This window comes from Larus michahellis, chromosome 8, assembly GCF_964199755.1.
Source record: "Larus michahellis chromosome 8, bLarMic1.1, whole genome shotgun sequence".
NCBI lineage: Eukaryota > Metazoa > Chordata > Aves > Charadriiformes > Laridae > Larus > Larus michahellis.
The window spans coordinates 1,603,415-1,627,873 of NC_133903.1; the positions used below are offsets into that span (position 1 = coordinate 1,603,415).

The window sequence follows — 24,459 nt, forward strand, 5'->3', positions numbered from 1 at the left end:
AATGATGTGGCTGATGGGATGGAGTGGGTGGGAAATCAGGATGCCAGAGGAGAGCTGCTCCTGCAGGGATGGAGCTGCCGGTGCTGTACTGGGCACACAGTTCTGCTCTGGGGTGGCCTCGGGGTATAGCAGTGTGTGGTACCGGGGCACCATCCCACGTGATGGATCCCAGGGTCCAGCAGAGACCTAGCTCCTGAAAGACGACAAACGTGAGCTTGTTTATTAACCTGGGTTTTCTGTCCCTAAAACTCTGGATAGGAGTGATTCATTAAGGAGCTTGGGTTTGACAATTAAGCCTCAAGTTGTGAAAGGGAAGTTTCGATTGGATATTAGGAAAGTTTTCTTCACTGAAAGGGTTATCAAGCATTGGAACAGGCTGCCCAGGGACGTGGTGGAGTCACCATCCCTGGAGGTATTTAAAAGCTGGGCAGACGTAGTGCTGAGGGACATGGGGTACTGGTGATTTTGTCAGTTAGGCTGATGGTTGGACTCCATGACCTTAAAGGTCATTTCCAACCTTGACATTCTATGATTCTATGTATTGTCCCTTCTCTGTCTCAGCGGTGACACCGCAGGTAGCAGCAGGCTCTGCCCATGCTCCTCTGGTCTGCGCTGGAGGGTGACGAGGGACATGGCCCAGCTGATCATCTCCTCGACGTAGCCCTTCCCTGTCCTCACAGAGCGGCGGTGCCCCAGGCAGTGCCCACGCGGTCCCCAGCTCTGTGCAGGGATGGTGCTCAACCAAACCATCTCCTGGCTCATCTGCTGAGGTTTACACAAAACGCCTTGGCCGCAGTGGCGTTTTGTAGTGCATGGCTGCTGGGTGCATTGATACTGTGTGGGTGGCGAGCCCCTGGCCCAGGCTGCCCAGAGAAGCTGTGGCTGCCCCATCCCTGGAGGGGTTCAAGGCCAGGTTGGACGGGGCTTGGAGCAACCTGGGCTGGTGGGAGGTGTCCCTGCCCAGGGCAGGGGGGTGCAACCAGATGGGCTTTAAGATCCCTTCCAACCCAAACCACTCTGTGATACTGGCCTCTTCAACACTTTCGAGCTCAGCTGTGTTGTCTATGCAGGAGGAGAGCAGGGTTTGCAGCAAACTCGGCAGCATTCGAGTCGTGACATCTGTCACTTCTGCAGAGCAGTGGGATGGTTAAGGTTGATGTAGGGACGTAGAAGAGGGTGGAAGAAGGAGGGAAGCAGGAATGAGAAATAGTAGCTGAGTACTCACTCTTCACTTGATCTTCCGGTCTTGATCTTCACTTGTGCTTCTGGGCATGTTGCTTAACCTCTCTATGCTGCAGTTAACCTAGCAGCAAAGTGGTTATCATGAAAAATAGGAGTGAAATCCTGATCCTGGTGACGTAAGTCGAAGTTTCGCCATTTACTTCCCTGGGGCCATGATTTCACCTAATGTGTCATATACATGTGTTGTGAGGTTTCCATTAATTATGGTTTTGATAGAGCTTTCAGATCGATGGGGGAAAAGGGCCACAGGACCACAGAGGAAGATTTATGGTTGTTATTAGCGATTTCCTATGGGATTGTCTCTCTGTTAATGTTTGAACAAGGCTCTTCAGAGCATGGTAGGGCCCCTTTTGCCCCTAACGAAAACAGAGCCATGGGTTCTAGTGATGGTTCAGGATAATTCCCATCAATTAAAACATGAGGTGCATTTGATATTGGTATCAGTCGCTGTGGGAGCTGACAGGGAATGATTCCTACACATAAATCCCAATCTAAAATCAAGCGTATGGAAATGGAAGGGGGCTTTCGGCAGCGTAGAGATGCCAGGATCTGAATTATGCTGGTAACTTCCGCTGCCTGCCCCTGATGGGATTCAGGAGCTTTGTCAGGTTGCAAAGCAAGAAAGAGCATATTGTATTAACAATAATTACATAAATAAAAGTAAAAACAATATACTTTTTTTTTTTAATCACACAGTGCAGCATCTCTAATTTTATGTTCCATATTCTTTGGATGTTTAAAAATATATGCGTTAAAATAATACCTGCCAGTTTTCAGCTTTGCTGCAGAGCAGCAGCAGAGATTCAAAAGCGCGTAAGCTGATTAATAAAGAGCAATAGATTTGACCAAAGGACATTTATAGGGCTGTTCCATTCTTTTGCATATTCATGCATATCTTCTAATTTGTCTGGGGTTTTTTTTCCTTATGGTCATTTTTTGTTATTTTGCATTTTGTTGCTGCAAAGATGTCAGGTTAGAAGTATAAAATAAATGGAAACCTTCATAATGCCCGATCTTCAGGCTTCTTTTTGCAAGCAGGACAATCAAATACACAGGCTTACATGCACTAGATGAAATGGGATATTGCTTTATCCAGTTTCTTCCCAGCATTCAGATTTGCTTTGGCTCTAATAGAATTAGGTGATTTGCTGTGTGGGTTCTCGATACCTACAGTAATTAGACCCAAACTGCAGCTAAACAGCTTTCTTAGCCCCGCTGTAATTTCTGTTCACAGCCTGCATTATTTATGGGGGAGAGCGGTGACCAGCCTGATCCTCGCCATCTATCAGACCCGCTCACACGACTCTCTAACGTGCAGTGTTATTTTAAAATGAAAACGGTGACAGAAGCAATTCCCCAGAGCAGAGAGCACCAAGGTGACATTTTCTTGATGTTAAAGTTTAAATGGAACAAATCCAGGGACGGGAAGGAGCGTCACACTCAGCTCCCACAGTGACACCTAGAGCTGGCCTTGAAAAGGGCAGCGTTAGCCAGGGCTTTCGAGCTGAGGGTGTGTTCTCTGCCCTGCATCAATATATGTATTGCCTATTCATTTTGTTCAGCATAAAGGGATAGCTCTTAATTTGATTTAATTCACTGAAAATTTCCTCTTGCCATAAATAGGAGCCTAGAGAGAACTGTTTTTCCACTGAGCACTGAAACCCAGTTTTCACAAGCAGCACATGCACAGGCAATTGCACATTTCCTTTGCCTTTCATAACTGTTTATTGCATGCATAAATAACCATAGTTAGCTGTTTTCTTGCATATTTACAGGACGTCTGTGCATAATTGCGGCAGCACTGTCAGCAGTTTAACGACAAATATGGCCCGGTGGGTTGTCGAGGCGGTGTGGGCTCGATCCTGCTCGTCCTGCTGTCCGAGGGGCTGTGCTGGGGGCTTTCCGAGTCCTGTCTTTAGTTGCGGTTTATTTTTTGATTCTTTAAATTCTTTCATTGGAAAGGTTTGGAAACATTACCTGACTGAGTTCATTTTGGAACCTGCGATGCCTTCAGTTTGTACGGGCAGTAATTAGAAAGCAAGCACGCAAGATTACTCACGCAGTGAATAAATGCTGCAATTAGCTCAGGTGGGCTCTGCTTTAAGTCAGGAAAAAAAAAAGAAAAAGACAAGACGCCTAATATTGAACCTAAATTCTGGTGCTAAAGGAAATTATAAAAATCTCATCCAAAGGAAGGGAAAATGTGCTGTTGGGAACGTGTGAAAAACATAATGAAATGCAGCACCATTGATTTACTGTATAAGAAAACAATGAATCTGCCAAGAGTCAACAGATTGATTTGCAATTCCAGATGAAAGGAGGGGACTTAAAATGTACAACAAAGCCTCTGAATGATTTCACAGATCTCTTCCCCTCCACAGGTCTTTTACTCTCTTGGCTAAACTAAGAAAGGCCTTTAAAAACAAGTTAGCAGAATTGGCTGAACAAGACCAAATTAAGAGATGATGAGGCCTTGAATTTGTTTTGAAATTTGTTCTTTACGACTTGAACAGGGCCATGTTTCTAGCCTGGGGCAGAGTATTACTAGTTAAAGCCAATCAACATGTTTATGTTAGATTTAAGCTTGATCTATAAATAGGAATCCAAAATGGATCTGAACATCCTCTGTTTCAGATGTTGCTGCATCCCAGGCTTTGACTGGATCTCACTTCTCAGGCATTAGCTTTGCATAATTAAAGACATTTTAAAATGTTTGTTGGATTCTGACTGAAAGCCAGGTTCAGAGGTCCTGTTGGGACTCTCGCTCTCCATCAGAAGACCACACAGTCCAGACAGGCCAGTAGGATGAGGGTAGCAAAACAGAGGATCTGGAAAGCCAGACCAGTTCACATTCCAAATTTTTCTGGGTCAAAGGCCTTTGGGCAACATTGGCTCTCTAGGAGTGGTTGGTACCAGAGGCTTTAGAAGAGAGAGTCAGAAATCCTGCAGAACGCAGTTCTAAAATGATGATTGAGAGATGACAGGTAGCGCATCCTTTGTATTGGATGGTGTCTGTGGATCGGGGGGAAATTCATGTCTTGTATTGGTGAGGGGACAAGGTGGGGACGTAGCAGACATGGCACGTGGTCCTGACAGCAGGCTCCGTGGTGGAGGTGGAGCAGGGATCTTTGGAGGCTTGGTCCAAAGTCCATCAGAGAAAACAGAAGGAATCCCACCAGTTTCATTGGTTTTTAGACAAGACTCTAATCCCACAGACACTCAAGCTAAAGGACATCTCAGGGAATTTTTTGCAAAGCCGCCTAAAATTAGGAAGATTTCTGTTCATGCCCGAAAGCCTCTGCACTGGGTTAACAGAGAAGGTTAACGCTGCTTTTCGTTCCCTTCTATTTCAGGGGTAAAAGAGAGACTTTGAGTTGCCTGAAGATAAAAAGTAATGATTGTGTTGGGATTTGTTTTTAACACTGTGCCAGTACGTCCAGGAGCTGTATGAGACTTGATTTGAGGTACCTGCTGGGAGCTAGCAGGTTTATAAAGCCTTTTACAGAGCTGTTCATGACCTCTGATGTTACAGTATATTCAGAAAGCTTAAAAAAAAGGTGAATTCAGAGTGCGACCAGAGTTTCCCTTGGAGTCAGTGCAGCCTTAGGCTGCAAGGCCTTCTTAAAAATCCCTCAGCCTGCTGATCGTGACAGACTGCAATGGTGTAGCATTCTCCACTTTCTTGGAAAATTGTATATGCTGCTTCTGAGTATTAGAAATTCTTGAGAAAGGTTCCTGTGGGCAGTGGGTGAAGGGACAAGGGCACGTCCAGATAAGCAAACGATGTTTGTTGAGGATAAGCTCCTGGAAGATGATGGGGCTCCCACTCTTTGGCCATAATGGCCTGAGGGACGTGTTTAGTGGAGGTTTGAGCAAAAGAGGAAGCTCCTGGAGGAATACAGCTCAGAAAATGAGAGGGAAGCCAGTAGGCAGATGTAACGCTAAGTTAGGCCAAGGGAAGCAGTCTGACCTCGAGCTCTGAGGGAATCATCTCCAGTGGGGCCTGCTCTTTTCTGGAATTGCCACCCCCAAGACTTGGGCACCCCGGGCTGCTCCCAAGTCTGCCTAGTTTAGAGGTGCACGGAGGGTTTTGTTGAGTCCGAAAGGACAGTCTAAGCTCGAGTGTTTCCCTCTCTGCAGGGATTATGGTGTTAGACTCTACCTAGTGTGGGCTTGGAGGGTGGCTTTGAATCCCATCCCACCTGGCCGGCTCCTCTGTGGCACTGGGCAAGCAGCCACAGCGGGCATGTCTGCTCGTGGGCCCGGGTGATGTGGGGGGACACCAACATGGAGCTTGGGCACAGGCTGCCATCCACCACGCACGTAGCATCCAGCGTGCCCTGCCGTAAGGCACCATGGGACACCCTTCCCACCAGTGTCCAAACTTTTCTCCCAACAGCAGTGGGGGGACAATGTGCCAGCAAAACTTGTGTTTGGTTGAGACTCCTATTGCAACCAATTAAGGCAATACAATAAGATGGATCTAAAAAGACCAGGGAGATGCTTTTGTCTTACTTCAGCTCAATTCCTTCTGACAGGAAACCAGGCCTTTGTGTCTCATGGAAGAATTATTCTGAATTGTTAATCTTCTTCATACATTTCCCTGCTTGGTGATGACACACTCATTGTTGAGTTCGGCTGCTAACAAAATCATTATCTGTCGAGTGGCTTCAATTTGTTGAGAAGCCAGGCCTCTTAGTGTATCTGAAACTTCATGCCTAGAAAAGGGCATGCGGGAATATGTTTTTTTCTTCTTCTTTGCATTGATGTGATTTCCCAAATGCTTGGCTTCCCAGCCGGACCTCAAAATAAACTCTATCCTTCCCTTTTCTCTGACGGGTTTACGGGATCTTGGCTATATTTTGGACGTACATGTGTCACGGAGGAGAGGGAGCCAATCGCTAAGCCCTGAATTCCTCAGAATTGAATGAAGCAGCATAAATTACATAAATTTTAGAGAAAGTTTAGAGAAAAGCAGTCTGGAACCAGCTGTGTTGAGGTTGCTGGGCTGGAGAGAGTTATTCCTGAGAGGACGGAGGCAGTTTTGCCCTGCCGAGGCTGGTGTCACTGAGCTGTACGGAGACAGCCCGGGCAAATCACAGGCCAGGCCTTAACGAGCCGGGCAACCCCCACGCCCCAGGCTGCATCGGGGCAGGGCAGGCAGCGGGGCTGGTGGCCATGCGTCCCTGTCTGGTGGCCAGACTAACCAGGGTCCCCAGCACAGAGCCAGGCCGTGGGGGTCCCCAGGCAGTGGGGGTCCCAGGGAAGCACACGTGGGCCTTTGGCTGGAGGGTTGCTGCTTCTCCTGGCCTTCAGGCTCTGGGCGAGCGATGGAAGCTCCTACTGCTCCTTCTTCCCGTTCTTCCGGACCGTTCTTCACCAGGGGGGGAGTTTAATTTGTGAAAGCCACGTGCTTCTGCTTTACCTGTTCAGTGCAAGCTGTTTAATGCCCTCTAATTTCTAATTATTTGTTTGTTCCTTTGGGATAAACTGCAAATGCAAGAGAAGGCTGGGGTCAGCAAAACAGCAAGGCAGGAGGGATTTTATTCTAGGGGAAGTGTAATTACACTGACCAGATTTGCATAGCATTTTGTTGCAAACATATAGATTACAAGCGCTGAAAGAGAGCTGATGACCTATCAGTAATAAGGCACAGAGATGAGTAATTAAAAGGGTGTGCAGCTAATGGCATTGGTTAGAGAAAAAAATGTACAAGCTATATAGGTGGAACGAGGGCAGCTCTAAGCCAAAATTTACAGAGCAAGGTAACTTGACATTTATGTAGTTCTCCAGTTGACACGGGTTTTGTCAGAACTGTAGAGAAAGGGATTGATTATCTGATCATTCCTAGGAAGCATTTTTAAAGGACTGACTCATCCACACAGACACGACTGCCGTGGCCTGCCTCCCCGAACACAGCAGGGAATTAAGGAGTCAGGGTGTAGGTCATTTCACTTACCGAGAGCACTTTTGATAGAGAAAAGCAGCTGGTTTGCCAAGGTATATATTTATCTCTTTTTAAGTAACCTTATCATCAAGTAAAATGCATTTTTTCTGAATTCTTATATAAAAAAAAGTTCTCTTTGACTTTAGAATGGCTATAACCTGGCTGTTAACATGATACTGTCCAAATTGTTCAGACTGATATGAGTGAAGGTCCGTCTTGGATTCCCATCAGCTCTCAGCTGGGAAGTGAGCGCGTTCGATGTCTGGGCAGAGCTGTCCCCGGGTGCGCAGCGGGGACCACAGTCCTGCCCCCCCGGCAGGGCCAGCTCTGCTCTCCTGCACGGGCCACCGGGGTCCCTGCAAGTGAATGGGTGGGCTTGGCTGTATGTCTGTTGGGCATAGAGGAGGTGAACTTGCACATCCCTACTGCTCAGCAGCAAGTATTAAACGCACAGCAGAGATCAGAGATGGCTATGGTATCTGCTCATACTTTTAACTAAGGAGATGTCTGCTGTGTGTTGGACTGTACATCCCAGCCACAGTTGTCTTCCAAAGCACCCCATCTGCCTTCCCAATGTGGGTCCCTGTTAACAGAACTCCAGAAGTGGTTGAAGATGGAGAAAACAGGATGGCAAGGGTCTGTTCCTATACATGCTGCTCAGTTGGGTGTTTATGGAGCCCATACTGGTCCTGCCTGTGGCCAATTGAAGAAGACAAAGACACATCAGGGATACAGTCCCTCTCCAGTCCTGGTCGGCAGCCCAAAGCCCTCCCCGGTGCTCTGCCCACGCTGAAAGATCTGTTGTCCAGTTAGGATTACCCTGCTTGCTGCTCAGGTACCGCAGTGCTGAATCTAATACAGAGCAAAAGATAAATGATTTTGTTTCGAGCAAGCTGAATGTAAGTAGATCCACATGCAGCGTTTTAAAGCAGTTTTGTTTTTTCCCCACAGCGATGAAATCAGGAGGCACCCAGCTGAAGCTGATCATGACGTTCCAGAACTATGGACAAGCATTGTTCAAACCCATGAAGTAAGTACAAGAAGTCTGTGTTGTAGAGTGAAATTGTGGTGGAATAGTCAGTTGCCATTTTTGAAGCGGTTAAAAGTTTGGTGCAGTGTCTCTCGAGGTTCGAGTGCCTGATTCCCCAGGCTGCTGCTGAAGGTGGAGCTTCGGGGCTGTTGAAGACTTGTGGGCTTTGGTAGGGACGCTGAGGGCTTCAGATACATTACAGGCTTCTCAGGAATGTTATTCAGTCTGATCCCTGTGAGATCTCCCTTCATAAATACAGGATGTTTTCGGCATTTCTTTCGTATGTAAACTTACTCCCCAGGTCTGAGCTTTATCTAGTGTCAGTGCTCCTCTGGAATATGGCCAGACAGGAGAGCTCCTTCAGAACAGCTTTGGGAAGAGCTAAATAGTGTTTGTCTGATAAATTATAATTTAATCCGTTGATTTATTGTTGTTTGTATTAAAGGGTTGTATTAGTCATTTGGCTGCAGCTATGCTGACTCTGTGAAAATGAGTTTATCCGAGAGTGGTCCTGCAAGGTAATGAATCTAGAGAGAAAGGGAAGGACTGGGATGGTGCAGCCTTGGTTTGTGCCTGCCCGGATCCCATTGAGATGAGGGAAGTTATTCAGATACAAAGCAGATGTAAATGAGGTCTGAATCCTGACCTGTATGTTTGTGTTGTAATAGTGAAAATGGCTCTGCGCCTGTCGTAGAAGGTTTAGCAAAGACACTCGGGGCTGCAAAATGTTTAATGAAGCTACTCAGTATCTGTGTCAAGGGCACCGCTGGAATAATAAATTCATTTCCTTCTTTTGTTCCCACTGTAGGGAAGTTCGGTTAATTTCCTCTAAGATGGTCCATAAAAGGCTAAAGTAACCGAGAACAAGTGGCGTGGAGTACGTGTTGGCATTGTGTTACAGCCGTAGCGGGGAGCACAGCTCAGGGGTGAGCTGGAGACAGAGAAATTTCCTGTTCTGCTGTAGATTTTGCTATAGACTGGCCTCAGACAAGCATGGATTTGACTTGATCTTATTTGCCTGCCAGAAGGGTCCCACTTTCCTTCAAGTCCCGTTTGAGCGGGAACCCTCCCTGTGTGCATTTGTCCTGGGAATCACAAGGAAATCCTATCAGCTTCCAGGCAGCCCATGGCATTTGTGCTAAGGCCAAATGCCTCTGTGTTGTTTCCCAAATTGCACACAAATTTCTGCCTGTTTCTGGTGGATCACTGGTTGCCTGGGAGCGGTGAGAGGAAGCACAGATAATAGTGGCAAGGCAGAGGGAAGGCGGTCTCAGAGAGCACCTACTCCAACAGCTTCCCTTCCCCTCTCTGCTCTCTCCCCGAATGCTCAGGTCATCAGGTCGTCAATGCACGGGTCCATCCCCTGTATCTGCAAGTTCGATACATATAGGCACAATTCTTAATTGAGTCCTGTCCCACATGCAAAATCAAGAACCAGGCAGGTTCGAGCCGCCTTTAACTGTTCAGCGGAATCACGGTTGTGCTGTTGGCTTTTCACGCGGTGTGTGGTTTGTTTCTTCCCCATTTGCTGAGACGCAGGTAATCTCAGTCTTTATCATTGGTGTGACATTGTAATTCTGGGAATGCTAATGAGGGCAAATCAAAAGTTTACCGTTCCTACTGTACATACACAGCCTTGGCAAGATGATGGATGACAGCAGAGGTGTGGCCACGTTCCTGTGTAGAGGCAATTACTAGCATCCACTAGAACAATAACAGAAAATGATGATGTCTTAATCATTCCCTTTGCTTGATTTCAAGGGCAGCAGCACCCTATTTTCTCGCGGCGTTACATACGCCCCTGGAATGAGCAGCGTTAGAGCGTTCAGCACTGTGTTCCCAGGCATCACGCCTTACAGGAGCAATGTGGCTGCTGAGCATCGCCGAACACATTAGTGATTTTGAATAAGGATGTTTGCAAGCATTTGTCTTCATTCTGGTAACAGTGAACAGGGAGACAGATGCTCGGCTCATGTAAATCTTCCTAGTTCTTTTGGCATCTGGTCCCACTGGCCTCTCTCACTAGCTCGTGGACTGTTGATGATGAAGTTCTTGGAGAGGTTTGCAGCATCTTTATATGTTGCTTTATACAAAAATAAGCAGCCTGGAACTACAGAAAAAGCCAAGAAAAGGCTTTTAAATTTCTTCTTCTAGGACCTTCTTCAGGCCCTAGGCACCCTCCAGGCTGTTTCTGGTGCTCCCTCTTTTTTGCAGGGTACCCTTCTGATCCAGGCTTCACAAAGCTGGCTATGCCTTCCCAGGTTGGGAGAGTTCTGGGAGCTCGCAGATCAGGGGCAGACATCGCTGGTCATCAGAACCGGCAGTGTAAAGGACATTTTTTTTCTAAATAGCTTAATTTGAGGACCATAAAATATCATCGTGGTGGCTACTTTTGAGATCACTTCATTGAAGGAGGCCCTTGGTGGACAGTCAGGACATGTCCATGTGGTGCATCCTGTGTGTTTCAGTTGTTACTGTGTTCCCGGCTCCATGGCTTTTCAAAGCAGCAGAAAGGAACATTGGTCATCCTGAGTTCCCACCCTTTCTGGGATTCGAAGTACTGAAGCGAAATGGTGTGAGGTCCATGGCGGGTGAGATGTAGGTGTGAGGCCAGTCTCTGATCGGGTTTGGTTCAGTTGAACTACCTGGAAAGCTGGTTTTGCTGTACATAGCTGTAGTTGGCATCTTCCAAACTTAATTCCTGCCTGTTTGGGCAGGATTGTGGCAGATGGGGGAGACCATGCAAACCCTCCCCTGATGCAGCCGGGCATTTGCAAGGGGAAGGGGAGGTCTCCAGAGCTTGGCAGGGACTTCCAGGCACACTGCTGGAACCCTGCAGAACCGTTGGACTTCTCTGCCTTTTCCCAGCCTCCCAGTTCCATGTGGAATTTATCCAGGGCACAAGCCAGCTCCAGGCAGGCCCAGGTGGGATTTGGAGATGGGGAAACCAGAATCTGCCTCTGGCACCTTTTGTGCTCAGTGTTTGACATTAACTGATGACACTTTACCTGGCCGTTGGTTCAGGCCAGCGGAGCAGACGAGAGGAGGGAAGCTTGACAGTCAGGGAAACGTGACAGCCGTAAATAAAGCCTGATCAGCTGCAATTATTTTATTTATTTGTGGCTCTGCATCTTCATTTCTGAAATAATTGCCCATAAAGTATTGCAGAGGGAGCCAAATCTATTTATAAATCCTATGGCCCAATGTAGATTCCTTTGCTAATTCCAAATGCATCATAGAAAAAGCAAGTATTTGCTGAAACTCCAGGGAAGATTTAATGTTTTTGCAATGTATCTTACAGTTAATGTGTAGTTTTATTTAGCTCATAACAGTTCAATCATACAAAATTATTACCATATGGGACAGGAAAAAAATAGCAACCTCCCCTTCTCCCATGATTAGTGTGTCTAACTGTACTAGTATTGTACAGCATAATAAAATTTATTTACGTGATCGCTGATATCTGCGGTTGCAGCTTTCTATATGACTTATCAGGTAGGGATGGTGTAGAGCCATAAATTTCAAAGGGTTTTGGCTTATTTGTCCAAAAGGAACATGCGCTTTATAGTTTTATTTGTTTTCCCTTTGTTTCTGCTAGCTGGTGGAGTTAAATAGCTGGCTCAGCAACAAAACCAACACGCTGTTTTTTTTTCCTCCCAAGGCTTTATTCTTGAAGGGGGAGATTCTGCTCCAGCAGAGTCAGTGTTGGGATTCCTATCGCATACGCTGGTGCCAGGATTTTGAGAGAGATTTTTATAGTTCCTTATGGGAAAGCCGAATAGGATCGAATAGAAAATGATACCTTGTTATTGGAGTCGTGAGAAAAGTGTCCTGTGGTATGTGTTTAAGAGTGACATCTCTCATTCCCAGTTTTATGGGGTGCTTTGTAGAAATGTGTAGAAAGGGTATTCATTATAAAATCTTTGAGGTTTATTTGTTCCATTCAAAGAAGTACTACTGTATCTAGTGAACTCACTTTTGACTGAAACAGATAAAAGCCCGTTCTGTTCCAGCTTTAGATTTTGCTTGATATTTTTAACATCTTTTTTCTTTTCTTCTGTTTTTACAAGTCACAGCAGAGGGTTGGTAAGAGCCGCGTGGCTGTTTCTTTCAGCAGCTGAAGTTTGTGGTTAAAGTTTTTAATAAAGCAGAACCAATTAGCGTCAGGGTGATACCAGGCCAGAAGAGACTTTTGGGGTCGCAAAATCCAGTCTCCGTGAATCACAGGCGATCATCTCGTGAAATCCTGTTCCTTGGTTGAGTCACCGTCCCTGGAGGTATTTAAAAGCTGGGCAGATGTGGTGCTGAGGGACATGGGTTAGTGGTGGCTTCGGCAGCATTGCGTTAATGGTTGGACTCGGTGACCTTAAAGGTCCCTTCCAGTCTAGACAATTCTGTGATTAACTGGTCAAACACTGGTGACCATGCTGTCTGTCGCTCTTCCCCTGCTGTCCCTCCCGACGCTCGCTGCTGCAGAAGTGATGGTGCCCATGGGGAGCATCTCCTGGTCCTGCAGCCCTGGGGACACGGCCCAGCACGCGGCCGGCCACCGGGTCGGCTGGTGGCCACGCTCTGGTGCGGAGCTGGTGCTCTGCAGGGTTAAAACCAGCACACCTGTCTGTCGTGCTCTGCAGGGTTCCTGTAGCGTGTCTTTGGGCTCGGAGATGTAGGCGCTGTCAGCTGGGCTGAAATCGAGCAGCCAGGGTCACGGGGAAGAGAATATTTTTGTTTCGATTGGCAAAGCGCAGTTTTTTGGTGGCTTTTAAATGTCATACTTATAGTGACAAAGGATTAGCAGTGTTCTTTAAGTTTCTCTTTGATTTCCTTTTTGGGTTGCTCAACAAATAATGCATCTTTTGGTAGGGATATTAAACAGACCAAACAATCCCCGTAACACAAACAACTGTTAATCGCTTTCATTTCCTACAGTAATATTCCCTTCCTGAAGCTGCAGTGTGAGTGTTGTACCTGCGAAAGGCAGCCTCCAGGCCTGATTATCATACCAATTAGGCTGGTGTAATTCTTCCGAACTGCTAGCATTGCTTCCAAGTCAGAGGAGTCGAAGTGAACTTCAGAATCGGGGCCACTGGGAGATTGCTTTCCTTATTACACGGCATATCTCACGCTGTTTTGAGGAAATACATTTTGCGAACCTGTTGCATTTCAGCTGGCAGACATCCAGTATAAACATACTGTTATAAGTCAACATAGCAATTAAATCAAATTGCGATGTTTTCTCTGAGCAGCTAGAGCAGTGGGATCCGCACACAGCGGCTGCTGGGCAGAATCCCTCTGGGATTAATGCTCTGGCAGGATGGAATGTGCGACCGAACCCAGTGCTGCCCGGACCCCGGAGAACCCTGGCACTGTGCGAGGGATGATCCTGGAGACCTAATGCTGAATAAACTGGCCTGAAAGGTTGAAGCTGGTAATCCCAGCATTCACTTTATATAGGTGTATTTAAAAATTGCAAGGAGTGCTTACCTCATGAAGAAGAAATGCTTTCTTCGCTGCTGGACAAAACAGTCAGTAATTGGATAATCTGTGGACCTGATCCATGGTGTTTTGGGCTTTTTAAGGGCATCCCAATCCTTACCTGCCAGATCCCTGCTGAAACGTTTGCCTGAGTGAGACTGACAGGCGCGTTTGGTTGTACTTACATCAGGAATAAATCTAGAGTAAACTGCATGAATTGTGTCACTTGATATTTAAAGTATGTGAGATCTGAATGTGGACTCACATAAAGACAGTAGAGGTTGCCATGTAGTATTTTAGTTCTTTAATTTCTGATATATCACGCATGAACTGTTTTTCTCATTTATAACTAATCCTGTTCAGATCATACTTCTTCAGTATCTCAGTGCAAATCGTGTTTTAGCACTCAGCAGTGCCTCTGGTCCAAATCTTTTTACGCAGATTGGAAGATCTGCAGTGATTTGTGGATGCAGGCGGAAGCTGGCTGCTGGCCCGGGACAGGGATGGAACCCGGGCTGAAACCTTCTCCCTGTCACTGAACGCTGCGCTTCCCTCTGCCACAGCTCAGCAGCTGCTGGCTGAGATGTTCACCAGGAGAAATTTGTTCTCAAATTCTGCAAGCATGTTCGTGAAGTGACACCAGTCAAAGTCTGCAAAGTCCGGGTAGCTCAAAGGTTGTCCATCCCCGTTGGGATCTGCAGGGACGCATGGTAGCAGCGTCTCACCATGCTGGCAGCCAGTAAGGGGAAGACAAACCTCTTTCCCTCTCTCTCTGCCCCAAGCCAAGCTGCCCTGCGTTATCCCCGGGTTCTCCCCAGGTTTTTGCCCCTGGAGCTGGGCAGGAGCTGCTCGGAGCTGGGACGGAACGGTGTGAGTCCCTGTGAGGGGGGAGCAGACCTTCCTCCAGCAAAGCAGGGCTGTTCTGCTGGACATCACCGTGTCTGTGGGCTCAGCGCCATCCTGCTCCCTGGCCCTGGGAAGCTGCCACCCACCACCACGGCCGAGTCCTCTCCAAAACCCCTCTCCCCTGACTTCCCCATGGCATCTCCAGCTCCTGGCAGGAGGGGAAGACTCCGCTCCGCAGCTCACAGGAACATCAGCCCCACGGTCTCTGCGCCTGGGGCTTTTTGTACAAATTCAAGCCTTGCTTTTTAATCCAGCTCATTTGCTGGGGTTTCTCTGGCAGATGATAACGTGATGCTCAATATCTATTTTTGTTCTTGCCTTGCACGGACACAAAAGGCCACAGGTACTGACTGTACCTGCCCCTTTGTGCTGTTTTGAGGGGGAGCCGAGTGGGCAGTCATATGTTACATTAGTGAAGTGTCTCTGCTTGATTAGCCGCCTTCGATCTAAGTGCTTAGAGAATCTTGCTAATTAGTCTTTGGGAACAAAGACATGCTGGTGTTTTTTCTTTAAAAGCCAGTTATTGCAGCAGCTGACATTTTTTTCTACATGTTACCACAGTGTATTAGGAAAGAAACATCTTCAGTGTCTGATTTTAATCAAGCTACTTCTTCATTTTAATTTTCTGCATACCGAGAAATGCGGTCCTGTGGATTTGTCTTTTAATCAGACGCCCACTTTCAGTTCCTCAGTTTCTTATTTCACACGTTCTGCCCTGTATCAGCAGTGCGGAAAAGCAGGAAACGTTATCGAGGGAAGAGCTGGCATGAAATGCGTAACCTGTAATTGACTGCCAAGTGCCAGGGCCTGGCACACGGGGCACTCGGTGGTGGAGCAGTGGGCTCAGATGTCCTTACTAAATCTAAGCAAAAAAAATCTGTCCAAAATGGTTTCGGTGCGATATGCAGATATTGCTACCAAGGAATATTTCACGGGAATTTGTCTCCGCTTCTCTACAGTTTATAATCCTTAAACTAGGCTCAAGAGACTGAAATTCAGGGAGGGAAAATGATTTGTGCGAGACTTGTGGCGTAAAGCAGAGGCTGAAGCCGTTTTCTCTCTGGAGCCGCACGGACGGCTTTATCCTGGAAACAAGTTGCGCCGTGCTCATCTCCCCCACTGGGACGAGATATTTTTGGAGGTTTTATGGAGGTAAATTGCTCCCCCTCTGCCCCTGGTCCGTATCTCATGCAGGGTTAGCTCTGGGGATCCCCACCGCTTTCAAGGATGCAGGTGGGGGTTTGGCTGCTCGTGCCAAGGTTTGTTTGAAGCGTTTGCTCTTCTACCATCCAGCTCATTTGAGCCCCCAGCGTTCCAGCTGCATCAGATGCTCCTCAGCATTCCTGCAGGCTTCTGGAGTCAGGGCTGCTGAAGGGGAAGCAGGGAAGTGGGTCTGATGGAACGGCTTGTGGCTGAGGACCCGCATCCAACTTTGCCAGAGGTCACCGGTCCAGGCGACGCGGTCCCATGGTCAGTGACGGTGGGAAAGCGGGGTGGCACTGGGGAGGGACCCGCAACCAAAGTGACAGTGTCTGGCAGGTCGAGGCAGGAAGGTTTTGGCAGAGCCGAGAGAGCGTCCAAATGACGCCCTTGGCACGGTGCTATTGGTGACTCACTGCTGTAAACAAACAAAAAAAAAGTGTGTTTAAAATAGCTATAATAGCTGTTAATAACACAGCTTTAGGACACGCTGGACATCTCTGACTTTTTTTTTCATTTTCAGTGTCTGGTTCAATAGTGTTTGTACTTTTCTTGTTAACTTACAATTTTCCACCCTGCTGTAAGGTTCTGCGTGTGGGTAAATAGAAGGGAGAAAGCCTGAAAGGCTCATTTGCATGTGAAGAAGTAGCAAGAACCCAGAGTCAATAGTGTCTGCAAATGTGTGGGAGCTGGGGAGTTCGGGGGGACAGCGAAACTGTTGTAAATAGAAGCGATTTAAAGTGCTGGATTATGCGCTGCGGATAATAAAACACCCCAAGCCAGCACGTAAGCAGATCCTGTTCTCAGCAGCAGCATCCAGCTGATCCTGTTAGTGCTTCCAGCCCTTTGGTAAACCTTGCTAATCGGGGGTCCGGGTTCCTCCTGCAGGGGTGCTCCCAGCCAGAGGCCAAACAACGCCGTGGCTGTGCACGGAGACCTCTGGTAGTTCCCAGGAATATTGCCCGTAAGCTGCAGATACACAGTCTGTACGTGGATTTTGAGCTGCTTTCATGAGCTGGCATGAAGCAGCAAGCGAAATGAAAGCGTTAAATTAATCTGTAGATTTAGGGGGAAATCTAGCAATGATTGTTATTATTTTCTTTAGTTTTCAGTATGTCTGACTTGTATTTTGTTTGATTCTATCTCCTGACACACAAGAAGAGAATTTTGACCCAGCATGTTTGTGTTTCCCTGTGTTTTGTGCTTGCTTGAATCGCCATGATATGATAATGCAGCCAAAATTTTCAAACAAACCTCTTTTGCATCTGATTCTTTAGGGGTTTATTAAGCAGAAAATGTGATTCCTGGGGCGTAAAACCCAGAGGTTTTTGAGCCTTTCATGTCGCAAGGTTCTGTGTCAGGGCCCTGAGTGATGCTCAGCCGGGAGGCGGGAGAGCGGTGCTGCGGTTGGAACGGCAGCTCTGCCACCAGGGGCTGGCCGTGGCACACACGGCTTCCAGCAAAACCTTGTTTTTCCTCCATGAGGTGGAGAAGGATGGGGTGCAATAGGGAGGGCTCGTGCCAGCCCTGGGCAAGGTGGGAACGGCAGCTGTCCCTTTTGGCATGGACCCAGTGCCACCGCGTGTGCCCCCACCCACAGCAGCAGCAACCTGAGGTCTCTGGGCTCTGACACCTGCAGACGGGGTGCCCAAGCATGGCAGAGCCTGCTTTCCCCACCGCCTTTTTATAGCAGCCTCCTGACCCCAGGTACAAGCGCTGAGTAACTGGGAATTTGACCCCAAACATGCCCATTTTTGCTGCGCCCGCCCTGCATGTGGCTGCCCGTGGGAGCCGCGGGGCTCCTGCTCCTCCCGTGCCTCTGCTCTGGGGAGTCGGGCGTCCGTGCTGCTGATCCTGTCTCCGTCCCTTGAAGTTACCTTGGCGTGCACTGGGTATTTTGGTACAGAAGCTGCTTTTTCTGTGCCTCTGTAGCACCCAGGGCACTAACGCTTCGCCCGGTGCCTCGGCTCCCGTGCTGCGGTACCCGGGGCAGTGTGAGCAGTGTGAGCGCAGACGGGTCCTGCTCCGTTAGTGATCGGCCAGGCCATGCAGAAGAGATGGGTTTTTGCAGTATATCCAGGCCACCTATTCAAATCCAGGCTCTTTTGGCACCCGTGAAATTGTCTGACAACTTGTGAGCGGGCACGGTGCCATGCGAGCAGATGGGGCTGAGTGTCCCGGCAGCCAAGAGCCGGGGATGATCATCTGGCAGAGGGGCGGGAGAGCAGCGCTCCTCGGTGCTGGTGTCCCAATGCCCGTCCCTCCTGAAGCCACCGTGGGGAGAGCGGGCACGGCGACGGGGTGGCTGGTTTGTCTGGAGGTGTTTCACAGCAGAGGTGGTGCCCCCACATCCTCCCCCTGGCTCCTGCTGCCCCATCACCGAGTGCACGGTAGTTTCTGACCGAGGACACGGTAGTTTCTGAGCTGCGTTCAGCCCCAGCTCCCCGTTCATCTGGGGACACGTGTCCTCCAGAGAGGCACCGGGAAGGCAATAGTGCAGCGATTCTCTTTTTGAGCTGCCTCTGCTGGGCCGGTCCCTGGGAGGGGCTGGCTCTTGCCAGGAGTGAATCCTGAGATAAAAGGATTAAACCATCCTCTTCCAGGCTTCACAGAAATTGTCGCAAGGGCTTTCTTTAAAACATCCCTCCAGGGAAGGCCTCAATTCTTAGCGCCCCGAGGGGCAGCTTTTCTCACATAGGCATGCATTTCATGATGATTGACACATTGTTAATTAACTGTTATTAATTAACCCCATAATCTGAAGGGATGGGGGGAGGAATTCCTTGCAGGCCTGGATCCCATCATTTCTTTGAGCACAGAGTCCCCTGCTCTGCGGCACTCCCAGACCCGTCTGTCTTTGGGACCGAAGAAGCTCCTGACGAAGGCAGGACTAATGAGCAGCCTTTTACAGCCCCCCTTCGACTGCCTTCATTTCCTGACAGCCACAGCTCAAGCATGGTTTGCAGGAGCGAGACCGTTTGTAGCTGTTACTCTGAGTTTAGAGGAAAAGAAATGTGAAAAAAACTAAAATCGGTTGCTGCCTTTCAGCCTCCCCTCATTGCCGGCTGTGTAGGACAGGATGGTGGGAAGGATACGGGATCTGTCTGTGAGGTGTCGCTGGCCCTGCGTGTGGGTACGTGCAGAGACAAATCCAGGCTGGGCAGGGAACGGCTGGAGAGCAGCCCTGAGGAGAAGCACTTGGGGGTGTTGGTGGATGAGAAGCTCAACACGAGCTGTCAATGTGCGCCGGCAGCCCAGAACCCCCCCGCAGCCCGGGCTGCATCCCCAGCAGCGTGGGCAGCTGGTTACTGGGTACTTTCTTTGGAGCTGTTGGAGCAGGGCCAGAGGAGGCCCCGGAGCTGCTGGGAGGGCTGGAGCCCCTCTGCTGGGAGGACAGGCTGAGAGAGCTGGGGGGGTTCAGCCTGGAGGAGAGAAGGCTCCGGGGAGACCTTCCAGCCCCTGCCAGTCCCTAAAGGGGCTCCGGGAAAGCTGGGGAGGGACTCTGGAGCAGGGAGGGGAGCCATGGGACGAGGGGGAAGGGTTTTACACTGAAAGAGGGGAGATTTAGGTTAGGTATTAGGAAGAAACTCTTGGCTGTGAGGGCGGTGAGCCCCTGGCCCAGGTTGCCCAGAGAAGCTGTGGCTGCCCCATCCCTGGAGGGGTTCAAGGCCAGGTTGGACGGGGCTTGGAGCAACCTGGGCTGGTGGGAGGTGTCCCTGCCCAGGGCAGGGAGGTTGGAACTAAGCTTCCTTCCAACTCTAACCATTCTATGATTCTATGATTCTTTGGATGGTCACGCACCCCTTTTAGGCTGGCCGTGTCACAAAGCCCCAAGTCAGGACAGAAAGCCATTCTTGCCTCTCTTTGAGCTCCAGCGTGACGACCTCCCCGCTGCACTGCATCACCCAGGCCGTGCTCAAGTGCCGAGCTGCGCCCAGAGCAACAGCAAAAGGGACAAACTCTTCCCGTGCTGACTTCAGCTGGGCTTTGCTGGTGTCCTTGAAGACTTTATTTTGCTCTAACCATTTTGAGGCAGCCCATGTCTTCTGCCAGTTCTGCCTGGTGGCCTCTAACAATCTCCCGTGTCAGGCAGCAGCATGATTATAGCTTTATTTATCTTCTTTTGTCTGCATATGCCTTTCAAGGAGCAACAATGCAGCAATTCTGTAGACTAAATGTGGCCTAAGAAAAGAAGTTGTCCTGTTTATCCACAAACACCAGATTCTTGGGGTGATGCCAGTCTCGATAAGACTTCAGTGGTGCTGATAAGCCAATAGTCCTAATCACTGATCAGTGTTTTGCTGATGGTTTGGCAAGGTTTTGTGTCCAATATTGTTGACCCTACGCTTTTCCTATTATGTGCTGCATCTTTTGGCAGGGGAAGGACCTTCTCAGGGACGAGAACGGGGCCTGTGTCGCAGCAGGTGCCGAACAGCCATTCTCTTTGGCACGGCTCGCTCCTTCTGTTGGGCACCGTGTCCCAGGGTTGCTCCCTCCCGTGCCATTTCAGGCTCAGCGGTATAATCCTGCCACTCTGCATCTCTGCACTTGGGAGCGGCCTCGCGTTGCTGACATCTGAATTACATTTTTAACAACAATTTCCTTTGTTATAGAAAACCAAGCCAAAACAAACAGTGGTATTGGAGGCTCACTTTCTGGTTTAAATAACACAGACCTTTAAGTGGACGAGGGCTATGAATCGTTTCTGTGCAGGTCCTGGTTGTGGGTTGTTTACTTGCTTCTTTGTGAAGGATTTTGTTCTTTTTTTTAATTTCCCTGGCAGTGTAAGTCTATCACTCTGGTTGCAGTAGGACAGTTTGGAAAAGCTCCCCGGTCCCTCTTATCTAACTGTACTGTTATTAGATTATTGGATTCTCTCTCCTCTCCCTTCCCCTAAAAATTCACTCCCTATAAAGGGTGAAATTGCGGTGTATTGGATTGCCTGATATTGCACCCATTCTTTATTGCAATATCTTCTAGATTTTAATAGCTACAGGCCTTGAAACTGTTTTGGTGTTACCAAAGACATTTAATATCTGTGAACTTAGGGAAGGTATTTTCTGGCGCTCAGCAATGACTCCAAAGCCCCAAAGAATTACCCTCAACAGCCCTGAGTTTCAAAGCCTGACATCACTGCGAGCAACGAATACAAATCCATCAACGGGAGCAGGATTTTAATTGCTTTTGAATGATTCTATAGAAATCTAAAATTGCTTTGTGGGACGGAAAAAAATCCCCACTTTTATCTGTGAAGAGGTTTTAATTCTGGCAAATAAAATACGTGGCTGCTGTAATAATACGAGATTTTTTCCCTCTGCCTGTGTTGCTGTTCCTCCAGCCCCTGCCTGCTGGGATTTTATCCTTGAGCGGTGAGACACCGGAGTTCATCAGATATTATACGTGGCAATTGCCAAACCAGGGGAGGCTCTTTGGTGGCTGGAAGATTTGTGCTTCTATTGCGCTAGCTGTTAAAAAATGAGACCACCTGCATTCTTTTGCAATGTGACCTTCTCTAGCTGGTGATATGCTGTGTTTTCTCTGTGATCTGATCTGATTTTGAGGGTAATCAAAAGGCCAACAGTGCTTTAAAACCCAATAATACCTTGTCTCTTGCTTTACAGTTTTCTTTTTTCTTTTTTTCTCTTCTTTTTATGAAAGGAACGAAAACCTCTGCAAACGTTTCTACATCTGGCTTAGCTTCTGGTTAAATGCAGCCTCAGGGAGTGCTGGAAAATATTACTTCTGTTCAGTAGAGAAGTAAATGAGTCACATTTTCCAAAATAGTTTTTAAGGAAAGGGATATCAGAAGTTGTTTGTATTTTCCTGTTTAATAGGTGTGGGGAATACTTGAAAATCCTCTGCGTGGCAAGAGGGGCACCAGTGGAGGGGGACTGTACCCCAGGGACGGGCAGGCGGCGAGGGTCCCCTCGCTGTCCCCTGGTGGGATGCTGTGGCTGTCCTTGGGCTGCTGCAGGGATGGAGACCGGCATCTCGCTGGGATGTAGGGTGTCAGAGTCCCTGTGTGTGCCATCCTGGGCAGGCTGGCGGGCAGAGCAGGGGGCTGTCCCCCCCGGGGACGGTAACTGGGGACACGAGGCTTCGTGGTGGTCGGGGGCTCTCAGGGCTTGGTGGGCACCGTGGAAAGGATCGGTTCAGAAGGAACCACACCTGGCCTTGTCCTGTCTCAGCAGTTGTTTGTGGTCAGCTGGAGGAATCCCCTGACCCGAGGGTGCCTGAGGAGCAATCACAGACAAGGAGAAATTGAGGGCCCCCAAAGAGGGGACCGCAGAGGAGCTGGGCAGTGTCCCATCCCCGCCGCCCCATGGGGCTCCTCGCCAGACACCCCCTTTCTGAGACCCTGAACAAGCCTCGGCCCGGCCAGGGCAGGAGAACGGCCCCACATCCCCATCTCTCCCAAACCCCCATCCCAACAGAGCTAAACCTGTCCCCCGGCTCTCAAGGACACAGCAGGCATCACAAGTGGAGCCACAATAGCATCCCGTACTGGTCAGCAGCAGCATTTCCTTAGCCAGATTTTAAAATGATTATTGAGCTTGTTTTAGGGAGGAAAAAAAAGACAATCGAGTTTTTGATATTTAGTTAGCATTAAATTTAAAAAAAGGTGCTTGGTGGCGGCACCTGAAACTCTGAACTGATAATTTCATGTTGTTTGAAGTATTTTGATGCTACCCTGTATTAAAGTACAGAAAACCTTCCTAGTGAGGGCTTCAAAATATTTTTAATTATTTTCAGAAATAAACCTAGCCATTACTGTGTTTTTGAAGGACAATTATTTTGTCCTTTCTTGCATAACTACGCATTTTAAAATACATTTAAAAATAATTATTTTTAAATTGTTTTTCTTCAAATTGACCATAACAATCCAGACCAATCTCTTCAGGATTAATTTTCCACCTAGCTGAAGAAATTAGCTATTGCTTTCTCCCTCCCACCTCGCAGCCCCGCTCGACTGGTTACCTGGATACCCTGCCTGTAAAGGATGGATGTGCCGAAGCAATTTAAATAGCCTGATTTGTCATCTAACTGCAGACATCATTAGCGAAGCATTATTTGGCTGGAACACTGTAGGCTGAACATGGCTAACTCCTCTGTGGCGAGGCGAGATTTGATTTAACCACCTTGTGACCAAGCGTTGCCTGTCTTCAGTGGGGAGCTGCAGCACATCTCCTGGGGGGAATACGAGCCGTGTCTGGGTGGGAAATGATTTTCCCGGGGTGTAAAGCTATTGGAAGTGTGTTCGGCATCAGGATGAAAACGGGCTTTTTCAAATAGGTTGTTTCAGAATCCACTGATTTCTTTATCTGGGGGCAAGGGGATAAATTTTGTGTGATGGGGAAGAGGGAAGGGAAGGAAATACAAGCTTGGATTTTGCTTTCTTCCCTGTAACTTTTCCCCTTGTCACAGCCCCGTTTCGGTTTATTCCTCTTGTTATCCTCTAGTTTTAAAACGGCAATTCCGGCAGGGTTGAAGGACCCATCGTAAGCACGTTTTTAAAAACAAGATGGTGAAATTACAATGAGGACTTGAAATTAATTTTACTGTATATTATGGTGTGTAAAGCAGAAAGTAGTGGCCTCCTCCGATAATCTTGCGTGGCAGAAGGCAAAAATAGGCATTTCCCCGGAATCTGACCGTTGAGCGTGGTCAGGGGGGTGGTCTGTGCGCAGCAATAAGGAACATGTAAAAACAAATCTAAGCTTTAAAAGAGGATTTTGTTAGTTCTCAGTTCACTTTTTAGGTCTGGACAGAACCTAACCTACCATTTTAATGTTTTATCCCAAATCGGGTTATTTGTTATTGATCCCGGTATGATTTGGAGGACTCGGCTCGGGCCGGGAGGTTTCTCAGGTAGGACCGATGGCCCCGCGTCCTCCAGCCAGGCGGAGCTGCCGGAGCACCACCGTGGCGGAGCTGCACGTTACAGATTCCCCAGCATCCTTCCCGGCAAATCAGCTCCCAGAAAGCACGGTTGTAAGGTATTCTGCTGATCTGTGGTGCAAGTCCTTTTCCTTCAGTCCTAATTGATGTTACAAAATATTTTATGGCTTCTTTCATTAGTATTCCCAATGGGCTCGATCTACTATTTATTTCGTGCTGTAAAAATGCTTAGAATTTTCTACTGATTAGCAGCAACATTAGGGCATGTTTCTAGGTTTATCAACATGGGGTATTTTGGGTGGGTAAGGAGTCTTTTGTCTTTGAATTAAAATGTGTCTAGACACTCTGTTTTTCTTACAAATCTAGCAAAATGAAGGTACGTTTGAGGTAGTAATTAAATTCTTTCAGTGACACGCAGTCTATTGTGCACAAGGCTTCAGTATAATGAATATATTTATTTCCAGGAAATCTACAGTATTTTCCTTGCCATTTGTAGGACTCGGTGTATAAATAATGCAGCCCATGCTGTGCTGCTTTTCAGTTCATCCCAGAAAATTATGCCATTAAAAATGCCACAGTTCTTTCAGGCACACACAGACACAGCAGGTAAAGAGAATATTCATGGGAGGAACAGTGACAGAAGCAGCATCAGCGAATACATAACCCCGCAACGCACACCGCGGCCGGGGAAATTGTTTGCAGTAATTATAGTGTGGAGGGAGACTGTTGTTTAACTTAACATCACGGCAGTCAAACTACC

General features: G+C 48.1%; 1 protein-coding gene across 1 annotated transcript in view; it reads left to right on the forward strand.

The window, feature by feature from the left end:
- The window catches only part of FAM20C (FAM20C golgi associated secretory pathway kinase), a 60,610-nt gene that overhangs the window by 3,677 nt on the left and 32,474 nt on the right, over positions 1-24,459 (forward strand). The window contains exon 3 of the mRNA XM_074597838.1: positions 8,141-8,219. Coding sequence (XP_074453939.1) covers positions 8,141-8,219 — 79 coding nt within the window. The remainder of the gene's footprint in view (positions 1-8,140; positions 8,220-24,459) is intronic.